This window comes from Panthera uncia (genome assembly GCF_023721935.1).
Source record: "Panthera uncia isolate 11264 chromosome B2 unlocalized genomic scaffold, Puncia_PCG_1.0 HiC_scaffold_24, whole genome shotgun sequence".
Classification (NCBI taxonomy): Eukaryota; Metazoa; Chordata; class Mammalia; order Carnivora; family Felidae; genus Panthera; species Panthera uncia.
In genome coordinates, this window is record NW_026057580.1 from 11538304 (window position 1) to 11559403 (window position 21100).

At 45.2% G+C, this 21100-nt stretch overlaps 2 protein-coding genes across 6 annotated transcripts; both read right to left on the reverse strand.

Annotated features, from left to right (window-relative positions):
* Nucleotides 1-74: 74 nt before the first annotated feature.
* Nucleotides 75-14535, reverse strand: ATAT1 (alpha tubulin acetyltransferase 1). Of its 4 annotated transcripts, XM_049653693.1 has the most exons (13): nt 14370-14524; nt 13884-13944; nt 13666-13757; nt 13486-13546; nt 13255-13368; nt 12956-13057; nt 5766-5811; nt 5578-5646; nt 3941-4012; nt 3530-3773; nt 909-988; nt 775-817; nt 75-442 (listed from the first exon to the last, which is right to left on the reverse strand). In XM_049653693.1, the coding sequence occupies exons 1-13, from the start codon at nt 14474-14476 to the stop codon at nt 268-270; spliced, it is 1266 nt and encodes a 421-aa protein (XP_049509650.1). In that variant the 5' UTR covers nt 14477-14524; the 3' UTR covers nt 75-267. The 4 variants fall into 4 exon arrangements, with proteins under 4 accessions (XP_049509650.1, XP_049509651.1, XP_049509652.1 ...); XM_049653694.1 differs by lacking the exon at nt 5578-5646 and having other exon boundaries at nt 14370-14523; XM_049653695.1 differs by lacking the exons at nt 75-442; nt 775-817; nt 909-988 and adding an exon at nt 1844-2992 and having other exon boundaries at nt 14370-14535.
* A 453-nt stretch (nt 14536-14988) lies between these two features.
* Nucleotides 14989-21012, reverse strand: MRPS18B (mitochondrial ribosomal protein S18B). Of its 2 annotated transcripts, XM_049653701.1 has the most exons (7): nt 20834-21012; nt 19540-19648; nt 19333-19430; nt 19137-19205; nt 17732-17798; nt 16143-16202; nt 14989-15566 (listed from the first exon to the last, which is right to left on the reverse strand). In XM_049653701.1, exons 1-7 carry the CDS (start codon nt 20909-20911, stop codon nt 15271-15273), a joined length of 777 nt encoding a protein of 258 aa, XP_049509658.1. In that variant the 5' UTR covers nt 20912-21012; the 3' UTR covers nt 14989-15270. The 2 variants fall into 2 exon arrangements, with proteins under 2 accessions (XP_049509658.1, XP_049509659.1); XM_049653702.1 differs by lacking the exon at nt 19137-19205.
* Nucleotides 21013-21100: the final 88 nt, after the last annotated feature.

Here is a 21100-nt window from a genome sequence, read left to right on the forward strand (position 1 = left end):
TGATAGGCCTGAACCAGGTGCAACAAAGAACGAGGGGTGGGACTGAAATAACGACAATCAAGTTTTTTAGTAGCTCTCGTGATAAAAATAAACTTTTATTGCTCTGGTTAAAAATAAAATACAAATGACTTGGCACTGGTAAGAAAAGCTGTTGAATGAATGAAAGAATTAATGAATAAATATTTCCATTATGAGGGAGGGCTTTGTTTGGCTACCTCCTGTAGTGAGAAATTATACTGACTTTGAAGGTGTGAGAAAGGGTTTCCGTCACCAAGGCCTAGTGCTGCGACGGTCCTGCAAGTTTCGAATGAACCTGGCGTTGAACATGTCCCCACCCATTGTCCAGGACTGAGCTGGTAGGGTCTGGGCCTGTGGAGGAACTGTGTGCATGAGTTCCTCCCCAGACCCATCCTGTGACAAGACCTGCTCCTCGCTGGCAGACCTGGTAGGTGAGAGGGAGATGGAAGGTGAATTACTGGGGTACTAGAGTGGCAATTAAGATCAGGGGCTCTTCAAGGTCTGGCCCTAATGTAGAGTAGGATACATGATGGAGTGAGTATGAGGCTGAAACCATTAGTGCTATGTGTCCAAATCTGAAACCCCTTAGTGCCAAAGTAAGCACGAGTTGAACCTATGGGGAAAGAGGGTTTAAGGATGTTAGGTGGAACAATTTATGGGAGGAGCTGGTGTTCAAAGGAGAAAGTAGCAGACAGTGATGTTAGGAAAGGAGTCAGAAGTGGTGGGAAGCTGGTAGAGGAAGGGCTCAGACCTCACCTATTCTGTGTTTCCTGTTCCCCTTGCTTCCACTCTTGATTGCCTGTGGAAACACCAGGCATGTCATGGGAAGGCTGGAGTAGGTAGTGAATATGGTCTACTTGGTTTGAGGATAAGGAAGGATGAATACTTACCTGTATTGGGGGATGAGGAACTCAATCCCCCATGGCGGCTGTAGCAGCAGCTTTGGGCTACCAGCCCTGGGGGAGCCCCCCTGTAGAAGAAATGGGAGATGATGGGGAAGAGGCTACAGGAAGAAAGATAAGTGGGTTTGGAGGGGGGAATCAGAGAAGAGAAAGGAAAGGAATAGTACAGGATAAAGACAAAGGGGTAATTACCATTCCTATGGGGTTTTAATCTAATCTATGCTTCAGAAAAGGGTAGTGAGCTCATTTTATACCCCAAGATTTTTTGGAACAGTCCTAGTTTGCTGTAGTCTTAGTTCTAGTTGAGGTAGTGTGTTAAAAATAAGGCTAAATGTGATTCGAGTTATGTCAGAAAACCAGAATCACATATAGGCAAAAAAAATTGTTAGACCAGATGCCCTGGTGTTTGGTTTAGAAAACATGGTTATTTTAATTATAGGATATGTCAGACCAGAGGGAAATAGGGAGTGACAAGGCTTAATTTAGGAGGAAAAGAAATTGTACGGAGAGAGGTCCAAGGGTGGGAGAGGGGCAGGAAACCAGAATGGGAAGAGGAATCCAGGGAACAGTCAGGAGGCAATGAGCAGGTCCCAGAGATGTTGGCAGATCTTGACATCTCAGCAATGGCTGGCCTATGCAAAAGGGTAGAAGTCACTGGGGAGAGCTGGAGGTTTCTGGAGGGAATGGGAGAGTAGATCCAGAAGCCTACCCAGAGGATCCAGTGACTACATGGACAGGAGAAGGAACCTGCAGAAGATCCAGTAGATCTCAGAGGTAAGGAAGATGAGAGGCACAGAGGTCCAGAGATCCCAAGGAAAAAAAAAACAGGTGACACACAAACGAGGCTGAGACCTGAAGTTTGGGGGTTTTTTTGTTTTTTTGTTTTTTTGTTTTTTTTATTTTTCTTTCATTGAAAATGTCCATTTAAAAAACACAAAAGAATGCAGTTTATTCAAACAACAGTGAGAAGGGGAAGGAAAAGGAGTGAGTTGGGAGAGAGGGAGATCCTGCTCCCAAGTACTGGGATGGGGGAACACACTGGGAGTAACCTGATCTACCACACATTCAGAAGGTAGGGAGGGGGAAGGATGTTCCATACCCTGGGTATGGAGCAGGGAAGGTTCTTGCTATGGAAGAAAGAAAGGAAGGCCAGAGGAAGAGTTCCTCCATCATCTCAAGACAACCTCACCAGACAGGCATTTATCAGCATCTAGCTACTGGGGAGGGATGTATACAAGAGGGGATCCCAGGAGCTAACAGATACTTGAGACTCAGGGCCTATCTTCTGAAACATGGCTAAGAGTGATCACAGGGTGCTCAACAGGATCTGCTGCCAAGAAACAAACTCCCTCACAGTATCTGGATCTGGGGGACGTGATGGTATCTTTAGAAGTGTGGGGAGTCTAGAGCCTCAAAGCAGACATCAGCTTGGGGGTTCCCAATACATACACAAAACATGGGGAGATTTAGAGTTTGGCAACGTTGAGTGGATCCCTTTGGGGAGCTGGTAAGACCCTGTCCGAGATCACTGAGCTGCTCTGAAGCAGAGCTCATTAGTTGGCTTCAGCAGGCTGAGAAGATAAATGTGGTAGGCAGCACAAAGCAGTATTAGAGCCACCAGTAACACTGTGGAAGGACTATGGGATTTATTCCATGGATAAGACTCCTTAAAAGTTTCCCTGGCAGAGGAGGCCCTTGGACCTTCCTTGGTGTTCTAGGGTCTAACACAGCAAGCAAAAGTGTGCTTCTCTGGATAATCAGTATGAGCCACCCAATCAATGGATCTGGCAGCAAATCAGGCTGTCTGTGGGAGTGTTCGCAGCCCACTTAGGAAGAAGGCAGAAAAGCTACAAAGTATTTGGCCATGTAGGACCCTGACAACACTGTTGCCCAAGAAAGTGGAAGAGGGAATCCTATGAGCTCTGTCAGGTTCCACTGAACCCTGGGGACTACAATGGAAGAGTGGGTCTGGGGTTCTCAGGGAGAGGGGGCTCTGCCCATCCCAGGTCTCCACGGGAGGGGAAGGGGTAGCTGTCTGTCAGTATCGACTCTCATCAGAGCGGGGAAGGGAGCTGAGGAAGGGTGTTATGGACAGGAGAAAGAGAAAGGGAAAGGGAAAATGGGGGAGAGAGAAAAACAGAAAGCAAAGTCAGAAGTGAAGAGAAAGCTAGGGAGAGAAATCAATGAGATGCCCACTCCACCTGTTAAGATGGGCTGCTGCCATATAAAGCACTAACATGGGGCCAGTGGCTCCCCAATATGTCAGAGACACTGCATCTTCCCAGTAAGTATTAAACCAAGATTTCCCCAATTTGACTCCATTTCCCCACCCAATGGATCTGTGTTTTTCCTTCCTCCTGTCTCTCACTTTAAAACTAGAGTCCCTAGATTCCGTATAAAGTACTATTCTGCTCCTTCGTTTATTTCTATACCACTCCTACCACTCCATACCACTCTGTTCCAATATATTCTTATCAAAAGGTTTCAGGCCTCTCCAATCCACATGTCCTACTGCTTCACATCTCTGGTGGATTCAAACTGCCCTTTGCCATTTCTAACAACCTCTCTGACAGTTTTGAGGCTCCCTAACCTTCCCTAACTCCTATTACCTGGTGCGGCGACGCTGGGCTGGACTGCCCCCAGGGTCGGTAGCAAGCAGAAGGCGGGCAGTAGGGTGTGGAGGGCAGAGGCGCAGGGAACGCAGCAGCTCCTGCTCTGGCACAAAGGGGCGGAGGGGACCCCGTTCTGGTGAGTTTCCCAGGCTGCTGGAGCGGGGGGGTGGGTGAACTGGAGGCGTAGCACGGCGAGGGGCCCTGTTTAGGGGCCAAGGAGGCTCCACAGCTACCTTCAGAACTGGCAAGAGGGAAAATACCACAACAGAGAAAGAAGAAAAAAAAGAGGGAAGAGAGTGATGACAGCAAAGATTTGGGTAGAAAAAAGAGAAATCAGAGCCTTTAGAGAGAACTAATCCTTCCCCTGGATTAAGGTCCCCAAGCCCAGCCACCCTACCCCAGTCTTACATTCTCGGTCACTAGAGGAATATGGCTTAATGTCTCCCTCTGCTCTCTTGGGTGGCAGCTTTCTTGCTGGAGCTGTCAGTGAAGAAGACACAGGCAAAGCAAGCATTAGGAGACATACCCTGCACCCCTCCTCCCAGCCACTACCCCCATGACCCCAAACCTCTACTCCCTGACACCACAGTTCTTCCCAGGGAAGGAGAGTTCAGCTCCATCACAGAAGCAGCTCTGTGGCAATGCCTTCACACCAAGAGGGAATTCAAGGAAAATGTTGGAGCATTTTTGAGGGGAGCCAGAAGGAGTAGGTCAAATGCAGAGTTGGGGGAAAAGTTCCAGGGGGAGACTCTGGGGCCTGGGTGATGCAGGAGAAGGATGGCTAAGGGAGGTGAGCTCTTACTGTCAGTGGGTGCTGTCAGGCCCCCCTGGGATTCTGGGGCAGTGGAATGGTCCCAGCTGGGCCAACGAGGACCCCAGGTCCCTCTAGATGAGACGGACAAAGCCCTTGGTTAATCAGGATTGCTTTGGAGAGGTTGGGGTGGGGCAGAACCTCTCCTTCTGGCGCAAAAATAGGACAAAACTTAAGCTTTTTTTAGGAAAAACAAAAGTTTGAGGAGAAAACAAAGACATCTGGAGTTAGCAGAGTAAATGGGAGGCTAACATATTATCCAAAGCTCTACTTTCCACCCCCTTACTTTCCTATTTGCTCCCTCCCTTTCCCTTTCCAGAGGTTCTCTATCACGTGTGGTAAATGAGAGACTTCTCAACAAATCCACTTAGGCTTTATCTGTGCTCTCCTCCCCTGTGGATATTGGTCCTCACTGTCCTTGTTGGCTCTCACTCCCTCTTACAGCCTGTAAGTCAGCAGGAGCTAGATGGAAGAAGCCTTGGCAAGCAAAGCAAGTCATGGATATGAATTGCCTCCCAGTGCCTGACACTGGTCGAAACTAATAACTGGTAACAGACTGTTCTTTGGGTGGCTGCTACTCCCTTTCCTGGCCATGGATGAGGTGAGAGCTAGCCACAAAACCAGATCAACAAGGGAGCACTTCTGTGCAAGCTGTGCTTCTCTACCTGTGGGAGGCAGTGAGGAAGAGTGAGGAGTGGGGCCCAAACTGGCAAGGAACATGTGTGTATGATGGAATGGGGAAGCTGGGCAGCATTTCAGTACCTCCTAGGTTTGGTTTCTCCAGATCAATTTCATTATTTGGTTGGAAATACTAAATTCTGAGCATTGTTTTTTAAAACTAATATATATTTAAACTTTGGACCATTTGTGTCACTATTCTATGATTGGAAATGGAAGGGCTGACTACACTTGTCTGTCCCTCACTGACTGACAGAAACCTGAGGGGTTTGCAAAGAAACGTGACTCTGGCCTATTTTGACGGACCTGAAGGGGCAAGAGACTCCATCAATACCAATCCTCAAACAGGCTCCCAGTGAACTCACTTGGTTAAAGTTCTAACAAACCTAAGATGCACTAAGCTCACAATGGCAATGGCAAACGGGTAACAATTGCCAGAGACTTCGGCTGCTTTAGAATTCACCCAAATTGCCCATGATTGCACTATGCTCCCTGTGGCCTCCAGAGGAACTACCCACTATGGCCCTACAGTTCTACCCATTCACTGCAGCTTTACCAGCAGGTGTAGGATCAACCACAGCAGCACGAGAATGTCGAGATGCTCTCAGGGAGGGAGCAGGGGGCCCTGTGAGGAAGGAAGTGGTGGTGCCCCTCAGTGAGGGGGCCAATGGGATCAAGAATCCACCTCTTTCCTTCCCCTCACCCCAACTACTTGGCCAACACACACAAATTGAGAGAACTTACGGTGCTGATGGGCAAAGAAGCCTTCGAAGATCACAAAGTTGTTGACCTATAAGATGAAACAAGTGAAATATAGTTGTCCATTCAGCACTACCCGGGGACAGAACTTGTCCTAAAAAAACATAGTGGGAGGAACAAAAAGCCAGCCTTCCTGTCCTTGTTGACAGAATCAGTCAAAAACTCAAACCCTGATAAGCTGATCCTAAAAGTTGATATGGAATTATAAAAGATCTCAAATAGCCAAGACAATCTTGGAGGATTCACACTTCCTGATTTCAAAACTTTCTACAAGGTATGGTAATCAAAATGGTATGGAAGAGGCCTAAAGATGGACAGAGAGAGAGACCATTGGAATGAATAGAGTCCAGAAATAAACCCATGTGTTTATGGTCAATTTTCAACAAGGATGCCAAGATGATTCAATGCAAGGAAAAGCAGCTTTTTAAACAAATGGTGCTTGGCACTCTGGAAGGTTCCTCAAAAAGTTAAAAATAGAACTACACTGCGATCCAGCAATTGCACCATTAGGTATTTACCCAAAGGATATAAAAACACAGATTCAAAAGGGAACATGCACCCCGATGTTTATAGCAGCACTATCAACAAAAGTCCAACTATGTAAAGAGTCCGTGTGTGTGTGTGTGTGTGTGTGTGAGAGAAATGGTATATCTATAATGGAATATTACTAAGCCATAAAAAAGGATGAAATCTTGCCATTTGCAGTGACATGGATGGAGCTAGAATGTATTATGCTAAGTGAAATAAGTCAGAGAAAGACAAATACCTTATGATTTCACTCATATGTGGAACTTAAGAAATGAAACAAATGAACATATGAGATGGGGGAACAAACTGTAAGAGACTCTTTTGCTTTTTAATTTTTTTAAGCTTTATTTTTTTTGAGAGAGAGAGAGAAAGCATAAGCAGGGGGGCGGGAAGAGAGAGGGAGACAGAATCCCAAGCAGGGTCTGTGCTGTCAGTGCTGGAATTCACGAACCATGAGATCATGACCTGAGCGAAAATCAAGAGTCGGACGCTTAGCTGACTGAGTCACCCAGGTGCCTCAAGAGACCTTAAAGATAGAGAACAAACTGAGGGTTGATGGAGAGAGGTAAGTGGGGGATGGGCTACATGGGTGATGGTTATTAAGGAGGGCACTTGTTATGATGAGCACCAGGCATTGTATGTAAGTGATGAATTGCTGAATTTTGCTCCTGAAACCAATATTGCACTGTATGTTAACTACAATTTGAATAAAAATTTGAAAAGGAAAAAACAAAACAAAACAAAAAACGGTGCTTGGACAACTGAATATTCACATGCAAGATACTGAATGTAGGCCTACACCTCACACTAGACAAAAATAACTTCAACTGGGTCAAAGATCTCAATTTCTTTTTTAATTTTTTAAAGTTTATGTATGTATGTATGTATGTATGTATGTAGTCTCTGCATCCAACATGGGGTTCAACTCACAGCCTAGAGACCAAGCATTGCATGCTCTTCTGACTGAGCCAGCGAGGTGCCCCAAAGATTTAATTGTTAAGAGCTAAAACTATGAAACTCTTAAAAGGAAACATAGGGAATAATATTCATGACCTGGATTAGACAATTGTTTCTTAAATATGACACCAAAGCATAAGAAAGCAAAGAAAAAAATTAATTGGACTTCATCAAAAGCAAAACCTTTTGTACTTCCAAAGACACAATTAAGAAAATGCAAAGGTGGGACACACCTGTGTGGCTCAGTTGGTTAAGTGTCCAACTCTTGGTTTCAGCTCAGGTCATTGTCTCCTGGTGTTTGAGTTAGAGCCCTGAATCAGGCTCTGCGGCTGGCAGCATGAAACCCGCTTGGGATTCTCTCTCTCTCCCTCTCTCTGGCCCTCCCCTGCTTGTGCTCTGTCTCTCTCAAAATAAGTAAACTTAAAAAGGAAGGAAGGAAGGAAGGAAGGAAGGAAGGAAGGAAGGAAAGAAGGAAGGAAGAAAGGAAGGAAGGAAGGAAGGAAGAAAAAAATGAAAAAACTCACAGAATAGAAAATATTTGCAAATCATACATCTGATAAGAGTGTTATATCTAGAATATATAAAGAACACTTAACAACTCAAGAACAAAGAACACAATTTAAGGGAGGGTGTAAATGGGTGGCTCAGTCAGTTAAGCGTCCAACTTCAGCTCAGGTCATGAACTCATGGTTTGTGAGTTTAAGCCCCACGTTGGGCTCTGTACTGACAGCTCAGAGCCTAAAGCCTGCTTGGGATCCTGTGTCTCCTGCTCTCTCTGACCCTCCCCCCTCTCACGCTCTGTCTCTCTCTCTCAAAAATAAACATTAAAAAAAATTTTAAAAAAGAACACAATTTAAAAATGGGACTTGATATTGGACTTGGAATAAACATTTCTCTGAAGATAAGCAAATGGCCAATAAACATTTGAAAAGATGCAGATCTGCATTAGTCATCAAGAAGATGCAAATCAAAACTGCAAAGAGATAACAGTGCATAGCCACTAGGATGACAAATGTTAGTAAGGATAATGAGAACTTGGAATACTGTATATTGCTGGTAGAAGATGTAAAATGTTGCAGTCATTGTGGAAAAACATCTTGTCAGTTCCTCAAACAGATAAAGAATTACCATTTGACCCAGCAATTCTACTCTTAGGCATATACCTAAAAGAACTATAAAGATATGTGCAAACACAATCTTGCCCACAAATATTCACAGCAGTATTATTCATAATAACCAAAAAGTAGAAACAACCAAATCTGAATCAGCTGATAAATGGATAAACAATGATAAATTGATAAACAAAATACGATATATCCAAATAATCGAGTATTATTCACCCATAAAAAGTGATGACGTACCAATACATGCTACAACGGATGAACCCTCTGAAAACATTATGCTAAGTGAAAGCCAAACACAAAGGCCACATATCGTATGATTCCATTTATATAAAATGTACAGAATAAGCAAATCCACAGAGTAAATTACTGGTTGACAAAGGCTGGGGAAAGGGGAATGGGAAGTGACTGCTTAATGAGTTCTGGGTTTCTCTTTGTCATAGAAATGGTCTAGAATTAGCAGGAATAATCACACAACATTGTGAAAATACTAAAAATCACTAAACTGTATATTTTAGATAGTTAAAACAGTGCATTTTATCTCAAAAACAAAAAACCCATACCCTACTTTTTAGTTCTCCCAGGACCCAAGCAAATGGGAAAGACAGCACACAAAACATCAGGGAAGATGAGGCATCCCGAACTGTCAAAACAAAAACTTAAACATTCACACACATTAACAAGACCAAATAGTTTAAGTATATAAACAATGAGAAAAACTAAGAATTAAGCAGGGTTCAAATGGGTGGAATTGTTAAGAGAAGACATGCTGGAGGACAGGGTGCCAATTGACCATTTTAGAGTTATTTTGTCAAACCACATTCAATTTGACCTTCACAACAATCCTTGTAGTCATAATGTTAAAGAAGAATAAAAAGGCTTGGAAACATGGCCTGCCGAAAGCCAAGTAGCTAACAAGTGACACAGCCAGGACTTAAGCCCCAGAATCTTGATTCTAGCTGCAGCATTTCGGCCAGGAATATAGTGTAGTCATAAAGAGTGGCCAATAGCTGGGATGCCTGGGTAGCTCAGTTGGTTAAGCATCTGACTTTGGCTCAGGTCATTATCTCACAGTTCATGGGTTCTAGCCCCATGTCAGGCTCTGTGCTGACAGGTCAAAGCCTGGAGGCTGCTTCAGATTCTGTGTCTCCTCTCTCTGCCCCTCCCCTGCTCACATTTTGTGTGTGTCTCTCTCTCCCTCAAAAATAAATAAAAAATTAAAAAAAAAAAGAGTGGGCATTGGGTTCACGTTATTGCCACTTATTAGCTGTGTGAACTTGGTCAAGTTGCTCATCTGTATAAACCCCTAAGTGGGGTCAATAAAAGCACCCATCTCAAAGAGAGGTACAAAGATCAACTAAGATGATGCATGTAGACAGCACACAGAGCTCATGAATCATTATTTACATAATTATACTCTACAATGCTTTGGTCTACAGGTTACCTTGGTATGCCCAATATGGTATGCTCCTCCCACCACTCTCCACTGCCTCTTAATGGAACAAAGTATTAGGGGAGGACATTCTAAATATAAATAGATCCTGCCTATCTCCTGCCTTGACCCTGTCTACAGGCCCACCCTCCTACTCCAGCAATAATTATTGCACATGCACAGCATTCCTGCCACACCATACTGCCTGTAGTACCCTAAAAGGTATCTGAATACCTATCTGCTTGTGCTCATGCTGGTTCCTCTATAGGAAATGCACTTTAGCCTGCCTACTTCTGTCCCCATGACATTCAGCTTTCACGATTAAACTAAGTCAAGCCTTCCTTTACCCAACCCCCACCCCAAGGTAGCACTCACCACCATGTCTTTATGCCTTCTTCTGTAAGTACATCAATCAAATCATGTTAGTGGATTGTCCATGCTCCTATCCAAAGCTAACTTGTCAACCCAATCCCAACCCCTCCTGCCCATTCAATGACATTGCTTCTGCAATTCTCCCTATGTTCTGACATCACATTTTCTATTAAGTCATTCTTATATTGCTGGTTCTTCCAAACGGAAACTGTCAACCCTGTCTTAATCCACTTTCCCCTCTAGCTCTTGCTCTATTTCTTTGTTCCCCTTAAAGCAGCATTTATGGCCTATTCTTGCCCTCTCCACTTCCTGGCTTCTCAATCTCCTTAAACCCAATCCATCCAGGCTTCTACCCACCACTACACCAAAACCCCTTGTCAGGATCACCAGTGGCCTCAGGCAGCTAAATACAACAGTCACCTCTCAGGCCTCTTCTGACCTCACTAATCAGCAGCATTTGACTCGGTAAGCCATTTCTTCCTCCTGGAAATGTTTTCTTCATTAGTCTTCCAGGTCACCCTACCTACCTGTAAATTTTCATCTACTTCACTAGTCGCTCCTTGGTCACATGTGCTGGTTCTTCTCCTCCTCTGGTGACACCCCTTAAAAGAGTGCTTGGGGTACCTGGGTTGAACACCTGATTCTTGGTTTCAGCTCAGGTTGTGATCTCATGGCTCATGGGACCAAGCCCCACAGTAGGCTCTGCACTGACAGTGTGGAGCCTGCTTGGGATCTTGGGATTCTCTCTCCCTCTCTCTTTGCCCCTCCCCCACTCACAGCTCTGTCTCTCTCAAAGTAAATAAACTTAAAAAAAAAAAAAGAAGTGCTCAATGGCTCAAGTCCTTGAACCACTTTTCTTTCTATTCTCACTCCTTGGTGATCTCCTCCTATCTCATCGCTTTCAACACCCTATGTATGCTGAGACCTTTCTATTCCAAATCTCTTCTGTGGACTCCAAAGAAGTACCCAACTGTCAACTCAACCTAGGATTAACAAAATCAAAATGGACTCCTACCATTTCCCTCCAAAGCTGCTCCACCTACCATCTCGGTTAAGCAAATTTCTTTTTTTAAAAAAAAAATTTTTTTTTTTTAACGTTTTATTTATTTTTGAGACAGAGAGAGACAGAGCATGAACAGGGGAGGGTCAGCGAGAGGGAGACACAGAATCTGAAACAGGCTCCAGGCTCTGAGCTGTCAGCACAGAGCCCGACGTGGGGCTCGAACTCACGGACCGCGAGATCATGACCTGAGCCGAAGTCGGCCGCCCAACCGACTGAGCCACCCAGGCGCCCCTAGGTTAAGCAAATTTCATCTGTCCAATGCCTCAGGCCGAGTGTGGGATCATCCTTAACTCCTTCTTTCTCTTTCTCCACAGATCATCTATTAGGATATCTTATTTAACTTCAAAATATTTAAAATCTGACCACCCTTTACCCTCTCTAATGCTACCACCTTGGTTTCAGCCCCACCATTTCCCATCAGGATTGTTGCTTCCTCACTAGTCTGCTTGCTTATATCCTTGCTCCCCTATTGCTATTCTTAATAACCAAAGTGGTCTCGTTAAATCAGATTGTATCATGTCTCTGCTCAAACTCCTATGATGACTCTCCTTTTTTCACTTAGAGCAAAAGCCAAAGCCTTTGCAATACCTGTACGGTCTGAAATGTTCTTCCTCCCCCTTGCTACTTGATCCACCACACTCCCATTCACTCAAACTGCTCTAGCCACACCAGCCAATTCATTCTCATTCAGGCACATTCTATCTCATGGACTTTGCACTAGCCATTCCTTCTGCCTGGATGCCCTCTCTCCAGATATTACCTGGCTCTTATTCTCACTTCCTTTAAGTTACTGCTCAAATGGCACTTTCTCAGGGAGGCCTTCCCTGATTATCCCATTTAAAATTTTTGAAGCTTACTTATTTTGCAAGAGAGAGTGAGCAGGGGAGCGAGCAGAGAGAGAGAGACTCCCAAGCAGCCAAGTACAGAGCCCAATGCTGGGTTTGAACTCACAAACTGTGAGATCATGACCTGAGCCAAAACCAAGAATGGGATGCTTAACAGACCACCCAGGTGCCCCTGATTATCCTATTTAAACTTGCAACCCCATGAACTCCCATCCCCACAATGGTACTTGCAAGCCTTCTCAGTGGCTCTCCTCTTTCCAGAGCACTTATCATCAACCATACTACATAGTCATTTGTTACGGTTGTTTCCCCAACGAGAATATAAACTGCACAAGGGCAGAGACTTTTGTCTGTTTTGTTGAGTAAGGTATTCCTAGTGTGCAAAACAGTGTCAAGTGCCCAATAAATATTTGTTAAATGAATGGATAGCATTAGTACATTGTATCATATTTACTTATACACAAACCACCTTCCCTATTAGGCCAAAACTCCTCCAAAACAAGGAATATATATTACTCTGGGCCTTAATAAATATTGATTGAGTAAAGGCCTGTGTAAAAACGAGGTGAAAACTGGCTATGTTTGGGGCACAAACATATTATTGGGTATACAGAACAGCCAATAACGAAAAATCAAAATACATGAAAGTGAATAGCTGCAGAATGAGAGATGGTACCATAAAAAAATGGGCGGTGGGGGGGGGGGGGGGAGCCGGGGGAGAAGAGGTTAGCTACGCAGAATAAATCCTATATAATGGGTAATAAGGAATGCATGGAAGATGCCATTTCGTTGCCCCCAAATAATAAATACATTCAATGGAAATGTTCAATGAGGATCTACCCTCTGAAGCCTCTAACCTGTGGGACTGTGGTCTCCAGGTTGTAATGTTTATTCAGGAACTTAAGCAGCTTCTGTGATGGTCGGTCAATGGCCAGTTGGTGTGGTTCAACCCGCTCCTTCTGCAAAGACAGGAGATTCAGGGTAGGAGAAGGTTGGGGGAAAGCATGCCAAGAGGAACCCAGCAGCCTGGGAAGGGGATAGGAGGATATGGGAATGTGGCAGGGAGGAGGGTGGAAGTCAGGGCCTTTGGGAGGGGTCAGGGCAAAGGGGCCTTTGATCTCTATTTTGGATGGACTAGTGAAAAGCTAAATGACACCTGCAACATATAGTGGAAGAGTTCTCGTCCATGGCCATGGCGTTGAAGTGACTCATGGATGTAAAAGTCCAGAATGCAAAGTGGTTCTACCTCATTGTGAGCCTCACGATCATCCTAAGAGGTAAAGAACAAATATCTTTTAGGACAGACATCGTTGCCCCCTCCCAACATCCAGCCCTTTTATTCTCAAAAGCCAAGGCATGTGAACTCTCAGCTTCCAGTAACACTCACCAGTACAAAGAGTTTCTTGTATCCAACTTTCAGGAAGCCAATAATGGCTCCTTTTCCAGCTCTGCAGGATGGGAAGAATAATGAAACAAGCTAATAGCATCTATTGGGAGAGTCAAAAAAGGGAGAGGGGCTGGAGTTGGAAGGAATAAAATATGGGATGGAAGGGCATTTGGCACTTACGGTCGCGCTGAAGTGTCTTTGAGCACATACATAACATGGCGGTTACTCTGCATCCTTGATGCACTGGTGATGGGAGCAGGAAGATGCTGGGCCTGCCGGGAAGATGAAGACAGACTTTCTGCAAGTCCATTCCCAAGGACCTAGGCCTCTCTTATCTACTGGCCCCAGAGAGATTCCCCCCACCCCGCCCTTTTCTCCATCTAAAGACTCCCCAGTACCTTGGCAGAAGCCTTGCCCAGTTCATCTACAATGGTCATAATTTGCTGTTGCAGGTCAACACTACAGAAAGAAAGAAAGAGTCAGATACTTACTGAATTAGAGGATCCTGGTAACATTGGCCACAACCTCAATCCAGGTTCAGCACTTAAGACTCTCTGACTTTACCTTTCCAATCTGATTTTCCACCCCACCTTTCTGGAACCCAAGCTTTTGCCACACCTCTTTTCAATACAGTACACTCCTTCCCTGAGGTTATTGTGGGGAAGCCGGAAGGGCTTTGGTTAGAACAAATCAGGCCTAAGAGTGAAAGGTCACAGATGCAAGTGGCGACCAACTCCACCAGGTCTAGGGTCAAAGGTCACCAAAGGGCAAGCCAGAACCACAAAAGGCAGGGCCACTATTCCGTGAAAAGGGGGCGTGGTGCCTGGACCATTTTTTGAGAGAAACTAGGAGAGAAGGGCCTTGGGGCGAATTTGAGATGTCACCGGGCCGGCGTTGTGGTTCCGGGTCGCCGAGCTGGGGGTCGCAGGTGCTGGTCCAGCACCGTGATCCGCTCCGGCAGCAGGGCGTCCACATCGAAAGAGAACTCCATGGCCCATTGTGCGTGGACAGACCCGCCCCGCGACACGTCACTTCCGCTCCTCCTCGAAGGAGGTGGAGGGGAGGAAGTGCTTCTGGGAACCCTTATTTCCTGGCAGTGGAGGGGCTCAGGACCCGCCTCTAGGGGCAGCACGAGCTTCCTGGCAGCCAGCCCTGGAGAAGCCGTTCTCCCCAGGCCAGTCAGTCCCTTAGCAATGCCACTCCCCTACCCCACATCCCACATAGCTAGGGCCATAGCAATGCATTTTTCCTAGCCTAAAGACCCATTCTCCAACCCTTTAACATACCACCCCGCCACACAGCTGGTATGGTGGGAACACTAACACAGAGTTGGGCACAGGAGGCCAGAAAGGTGATCATCACCTAATGGCCCAACTGCTCATTTCTGGTGGCTCCTGGTTCCAAGAGTCACTGGCTGGTCTGGTGCAAGCTTCACCCCTCCCCTCCCCACAGCAGCACCCATTCCCCCCACACAAATGGCATTAATCTGAAACTCAGACCACAAACAGAGATATAGCTTTATTGTGGAAAGTTGAGTTAGCAGAAGTCTGAAGCAGTAACAGAATGTTTAGCCTATTTACAATATATAGGGGTTGGGGTTTCCCATACACATCTGTCCTGCCCTCCCTAAGCCTCAAATGTATTTTTTCCCTTCAACAACACAGTCATTTCTTTTCTCAGGCCCTGGGCCTGCCACTGGCCACAAACAGACACAAGTCTCCAGAGTCAAATCCCATCATGCAATTTTTAGGCACTATCTCTTAATCCCTTCCCAAGATACAGCTCCTACAGAGCACTCTGGGGGCTCTCCTGCTCAGTGGAGGAGGCTTCAGCTGGGGTTGTGAGTGGCAATTCGGCCATTGACTCAGGTGGGGGACCACTCTCTTCTCGGAGATGACTCTGATAGAGGCGTCGAAGACGGGACAGCTCTCTCTCTGGTGGCTGTTTCCAGCTGTACCATGGGTACCAGGGGTCACCTGACACCAGGCTGGGCGCTGGTGGAGTAACACTCACAGCTCCATGAGAGGTACTGAAGTCAAGGTCCCGAGGTTCAACCTGAGGAATGTGGTACCTGAGGAGACCTAGGGGATTAAAAACAGAGAAAGTGAAGGAAGGAAGCAAGGAAGAGTAGTTCAGGTCAAGACAATAAATAAAATGACCTATAAAGGGAGGGAGGAACCAGTCAGAGCCACTGGGTACATTTATGCATGTTGTACACTGCACAAAGGCAACTGGACAAGGGGCAATGAGGACTGACATACTTACTGCCTGGGCTCTTGCCTGTCAAACCGTGCAGCTCTGCACCAGGACTATAAAGATGCACCTGCCCTAGCAGAGGTATACCTTTTTAAAATTTCTGCAAAGGTGTCATGGAGCCCAGGGCCAGAGATTTATACAAAGATCCCCTATGATTTATCTCTGGCATTGAGACCAATAGTTAGGGAAGAGAAAGGAAAGAGGAAGAATAAGGGAATAGGACAAGGACAAGGTAAAAGATTCAGGAGAGGGAAAAAGGGACCAGTGGAGTGCTGAAAGGAGATTTTTTGGGAAGAGCACGTTGGGTACCACCTTTTCAGATCGGTAGCATTTATAGCCGCCCTCCAGCCCTAAATCACCTTCTTTATGGCACAAAACTGCACTGTGCCCCTTATGCTCACCATGATCCCTGGCTTTCTGGATGGCCTGGGTCAACTTCTTGTGTTGCTTCATACAGACCCCTGGAGGGAGAAAGAGAGAGAACCTGGTGCTTGTTCCGAAAAGCACAGTAAATAAAGTATATAACTACTTCTATATGATGACAAAGAGCTGGGTTTGAAAAAGTTGCTCTAATAATCCCAGTTCTCTGACCCCTCAATGGGCCTCAGTTTCCCCATCTATCCAATGGAAAGAATCCCCCCTTTCTGAGAGCTGAGATGAAGACTCTAAGAGGATCTAGCCACCACAGAAAAGCCATTTGATGGTAAAGCCTCCAAGACAGCAGAACAAAATTCAAAGGGCAAGTATGGTTGATTAAAGATTTAGATTGGACAATCCACAAAGAATGAGTCAATAAAGCAAGAAAGGGGGGTGCCTAGATGGCTCAATCTGTTAAACATCTGACTTGATTTTGGCTTAGGTCACGTTCTCACAGTTCTTGAAATCAAGCCCCGCATTAGGCTCTGCGCTGAACATGGAGTCTGCTTGGGATTCTCTCTCTCTCCCTCTCTCTCTCTGCCCCCCCACCCCCACTCACTCTTGCTTTCTCTCAAAGAAAATAAATAAACCTAAACAAAATATAAAGGAAGAAAGGTTTCCAGATCTGGAGAAGGTGATCTGAGAGAGTAGCAAAATAGTCCCTTTAACTTTCTATAGCTTGACTATAAATGCTCCTCTTTAAAACTCCCTGACAAACCAAACTCCACTGATCATGCTGCCTTCCCCAAAATGGTGGATTCAGATTAGTTTTGCAAATTTATCTTGCTTCAGAGCAGGGGTTGGCAAAATTTTTGTGGTGGGCCACATAAATTTCAGGCTCTGCAGGTCCTACAGTCTCTGTCTCAGCTACTCAACTCTGCCATTGTAGTTTGAAAGCAGTTGTAGACAACATGAAAATAAATGGGAACAGCAGTGAGCCAGATTTGGGCTGTGACCATCGTTAAGGAATGGATGTAACCTTGCATTGTTAGGATTACAATTCCAAATTTGAGAGAGTTAGAGCTAATTGGATTGTCGATGACAAAAAGAACTTACATGCAGTCAATTTATCAGTCATCTCTGAGAAGAGAGTGGTCCCCCACCTGAGCCAATCAATGCTCAAGGTGCCCCTCACAAACCCAGCTGAAGCCTCCATCGAGCAGGAGAGCCCCCAGAGTGCTCTGTAGGAGCTGTATCCTGGGAAGGGATTAAGAGATAGTGCCTAAAAATTGCACGATGGGATTTCACTCTGGAGACTTGTGTCTGTTTGTGACCAATGACAGTCAATTTTTGTAAAAGCAGAGACTCTACAGAAAGGAGATAATCACCACGACTTATCTTTTAAGAGCTCTGTTGAGATAGTTTACTTACATTGGTACTTGCTTATATTTTTTGTCCACATATAATTGCTTTAGCATGTGAATATTCCCATTAAGGCAGGATTTCCAAACACGTTCAATCAATGTTTTTTATGCCATACGTAGGAACCACCAAATACCTGTTGTGTGACTGAATAAACAAGAAGTGCTCCAAGGAAAAGTTATTCTGGTGGTGACAGGAATGATGGGCTAACCTGTGTACGGAGCATGAAAGATGACACCCGTGTGGGCGCAGACAAATTGTTCCAAGAGCTTCAGGTTCTGTGGGAGGAAAGTGGTGGGGAAACATGAGACGGCAGGGAGAGCACCAAGACCTTGAGAGACTGGAAGTGCACAATCTGTACACGTGTGCACAGACACCCTTAACTCCTCTGTGTCTCTTCAGGTGTTACCCTCCTTCTAGCCCCATCACTTTGCTAAACACATTCTTAAAAACTCTAGCAAACGTTTCCCCTTTCTTGACCTTGCAACCATTTTATGTGCACACTCTACATTCTGTCACTGAGACTTACATAGAATCCTCTCCCGCAGGGGTTAGGTTCTAAAATCAGCCTTTCATGCAAAACAAATTGGGGACAGTCAGTTGGCAATCCATGAAATCACCCAGAAATATGTGTTGTAATGCACACGTGTAAAATATTAATGTACACAACAGCATACTATGTATAACATATACATTTACTAAGAACAATTTTATAGTCTTAATTGTGTTACGATGCCTGTTGGCCAGCAGGTCAATCAACAGGAGATGACACCCAAGGAAAAAAGTAGATACGTGTGTGGAGTAAAAGAGCAAGCAGAATCATCTGAACTATTCAACCTATAACCTGTGTCTCTTCCTCGGTCACGTAATGGCTTCTAAACTGTATACAACTGCTTATGTTCTCTTTTTATAACCAACCGTACACAGTTGAAATTGAGATATTATCTATCTATTGGACCCTTCCACAACTGTGTCTGAAGGGACCTGAGAGCAGTCAGACACCCCCATCTGCTTACTGATACACGAATTTCCTCCAACTCCCTTGATGACCATTCAGCTTCTGCTCTAATGCCTTCACTGCAAGCTCAGAATAACATTTTTCCCATTTTTTCCCCATATTTTTATATGGTTTTTTTAACTCTTTAGGGAGGAAATTCTGTCCTGGCAATAAAGGCTTTTTGAAAAATAATTAGACTCTGTATCTTGCTTCATGTATCTGCTCTCCAGCCCCAAGTCTCAGCAGGCCATCACACAACATGACAACAATAAAACAAAAACAAACACATGCACAGAAAAAAACTAGCCCAATCTACTTGCCAATAATTGTGATGGATACAAATGAACCTTTGGGTATTGCTCTCCCATTAGAAACAGGTATTCTTCTGGCCTTACAATGTAAACTGTAAATTTCACATATAAGAGATGAAGCTTTTTAGTATGATCCACAATAGAGAACAAGAGGCTGGAGAGAGGAATGTTTTTCTGTTACTAGAAAGTCAATGCAAAATAAACTATAACAGTACTACATTATGAAGAAGAGTAGGACACCTATGGTAATCTCTTTAGCACTATGAAGAAACTCCAAGTCCTTACTCTGAAGAAAAGATTCCCCTTACCCTAAAGTCAACATGCAGCTTGGGATCCCGGCAGATGGGGCAGGGATTCCCAGCAACTTTGTCTCTACGCTGTGGAGAGAGAAAACTGGTAAGTGAAGATGTTCAAAGTCCTATGAGAAAAAGTACTGCTGCCATGGTCACTATGGCCTCCATCCACACTCTACATCCCATCCGTGTACCACCTTCAGAAACTCACAATACAGGTCTTTCGAGTTCGCTGAGGGGGTATGCCACCTTTGTGGTTTCGACGGTAGTCAGCCCACACAGGGCGAGAACCATAGCGATTCTGGTATTCTGAAATGAAAAACCACACAAGTTATTTCTGGGGGGGGTGGGTAATAGAAATGTCTCTGTCCACTTATTTCAGACCGCTGTGATCCTCCCCTTTCCCATTTAGAGGTACCTTCTGAGTCCAGATATTTCCAGGGTTCATTCTTATAAGGGGTTATGGGATCTAGGGGCAAAGAATCATCCTCAGGAAGGGCTTTGGTGCAAAGAGTCTGGAGGGGAACCTATAAAAAGAGGGCCAAAAAAATCAGAAAAAGAGCTCAAGGAAAGGACCTGATTGTCTCACTGCCCACATGTTAGCAGAAGGGGAATTCATGTCCACTGTATTAATGGAATATAGTAAGAATATACAGAGAAAGTAGCATTTTTGTTAGGGTAAAATTGGTATCATCAACCACTATTCCTGTCTCTGACTGGACCCTGAAGGAAAAGCTAATATGAGAGGGTAACTAGGTTAAGTGACTGGGAAGCAGGCGTATTTGAGAAGACACCTATGATATAGTCGTGCTTTTGAGAATGTACTGAGTCTAGTGGAGGAAAGTGAGAAGAAAGGAAAAGGGATAATGTCTAACTTCTTGGAAGGAAGATGCCTGGCAGGGAGAGGATGCATATGACAGGGCAATCTCCAACTCAATCCAATCCTGGATCATGAAATTGCCCAGTCTTAAAAAAGTTGAAGGTCAACATTCCATAGGTCAGAACAAACTTGAGTCCTAACGCTTGCTTTAAAGCTACCAAAGCTGTTATTAACTCCGTGGTGACCCCCTGTCACCAGTCTTCAGTCCCACTTTAGGGAGTGGCAGCTGTGCAAGCCTTTCTATCTCACCCTGCCCTACCAAGAACCTACCGTGCCCTACCAAGAACTTCCAGTGTGGTGAGTACATGAGGCTGGAGGGAAACCTCAATCCAAAGGACTGAGTTAAGGTCTCATGTATGCTCTGATTAAAATAATAATAATAATAACAATAATAAAATAATTTAGTGACAGAAAGCGGAGAAATTGGTCCCCAGGTCTTGAGAACGTATCCTGGCTTTACCGGGAGATACCACAGCAGGTAAAAGTTAGCCTCCCTCAACCCAAGATCACTCTAGAGAATCAGATTTAAACACCATACGCATACTTAAGAGCTGGTTGTGTATGACCAAGAGATCCAATCTTTTACCTAGTTCTTTAGCCGCGATGGTAACGGGAAAAGAATGATATCTAACCCGGGCTCTTTGCCCTGGGCTAAAGATTAAAAAGCCGCGCAGCACTGAAAAGGGTGAGAAGGAAAGGGTGGTGGAAGCAGTGTTGCCTAGCCGGCCAAGGCATAAGCACTTGGGAGGGTCTCCGCTCCTGGATTCCCAGCAATAACCTAGAGAAAGTATAACTAAGTTGCGGTTGTGCAAAGCGTGCTCCAAGGAGTTACCTGAACTCCGTGGGCACCTCTGAAGGGCGAAAGGTTAAGAAGGCGCCTCAGCAACGAACACGATAGGGACGCCGCCATCTTGACGTACGCCCAAGGCTCGAAAGGCGACTGCGCATGCTCCAAGAAACTGACTACGGTAGGGCCAAGGGCTAGACCGCAGTGCGGGAGGCGGCCCCGCACTTGCGTCAGGACGGAAGCGTAAAAGGGGGGGGCTATGGGGAGAAGCCAATTTCAACTGCGTCACAATTGAATTTGGCCTCAAAATTG

Bases quoted from the DNA above. Each gene is read 5' to 3' on its own strand.
- ATAT1 (XM_049653693.1), bottom strand. From the start codon at position 14,476: ATGGAGTTCTCTTTCGATGTGGACGCCCTGCTGCCGGAGCGGATCACG. The intron at 13,758-13,883 runs GTACTGGGGAGT...TCTTCCCGGCAG, and splicing joins TGGGCAAGGCTTCTGCCAAG to GCCCAGCATCTTCCTGCTCC. The intron at 13,058-13,254 runs GTGTCATTTAGC...CTGTCTTTGCAG, and splicing joins TCTTCCACTATATGTTGCAG to AAGGAGCGGGTTGAACCACA.
- MRPS18B (XM_049653701.1), bottom strand. From the start codon at position 20,911: ATGGCGGCGTCCCTATCGTGTTCGTTGCTGAGGCGCCTTCTTAACCTT. The intron at 19,649-20,833 runs GTAACTCCTTGG...CTCTTTTTATAG, and splicing joins GAGGTGCCCACGGAGTTCAG to GTTCCCCTCCAGACTCTTTG. The intron at 17,799-19,136 runs GTAAGGGGAATC...TTCCTCCCACAG, and splicing joins AGCTGCATGTTGACTTTAGG to AACCTGAAGCTCTTGGAACA.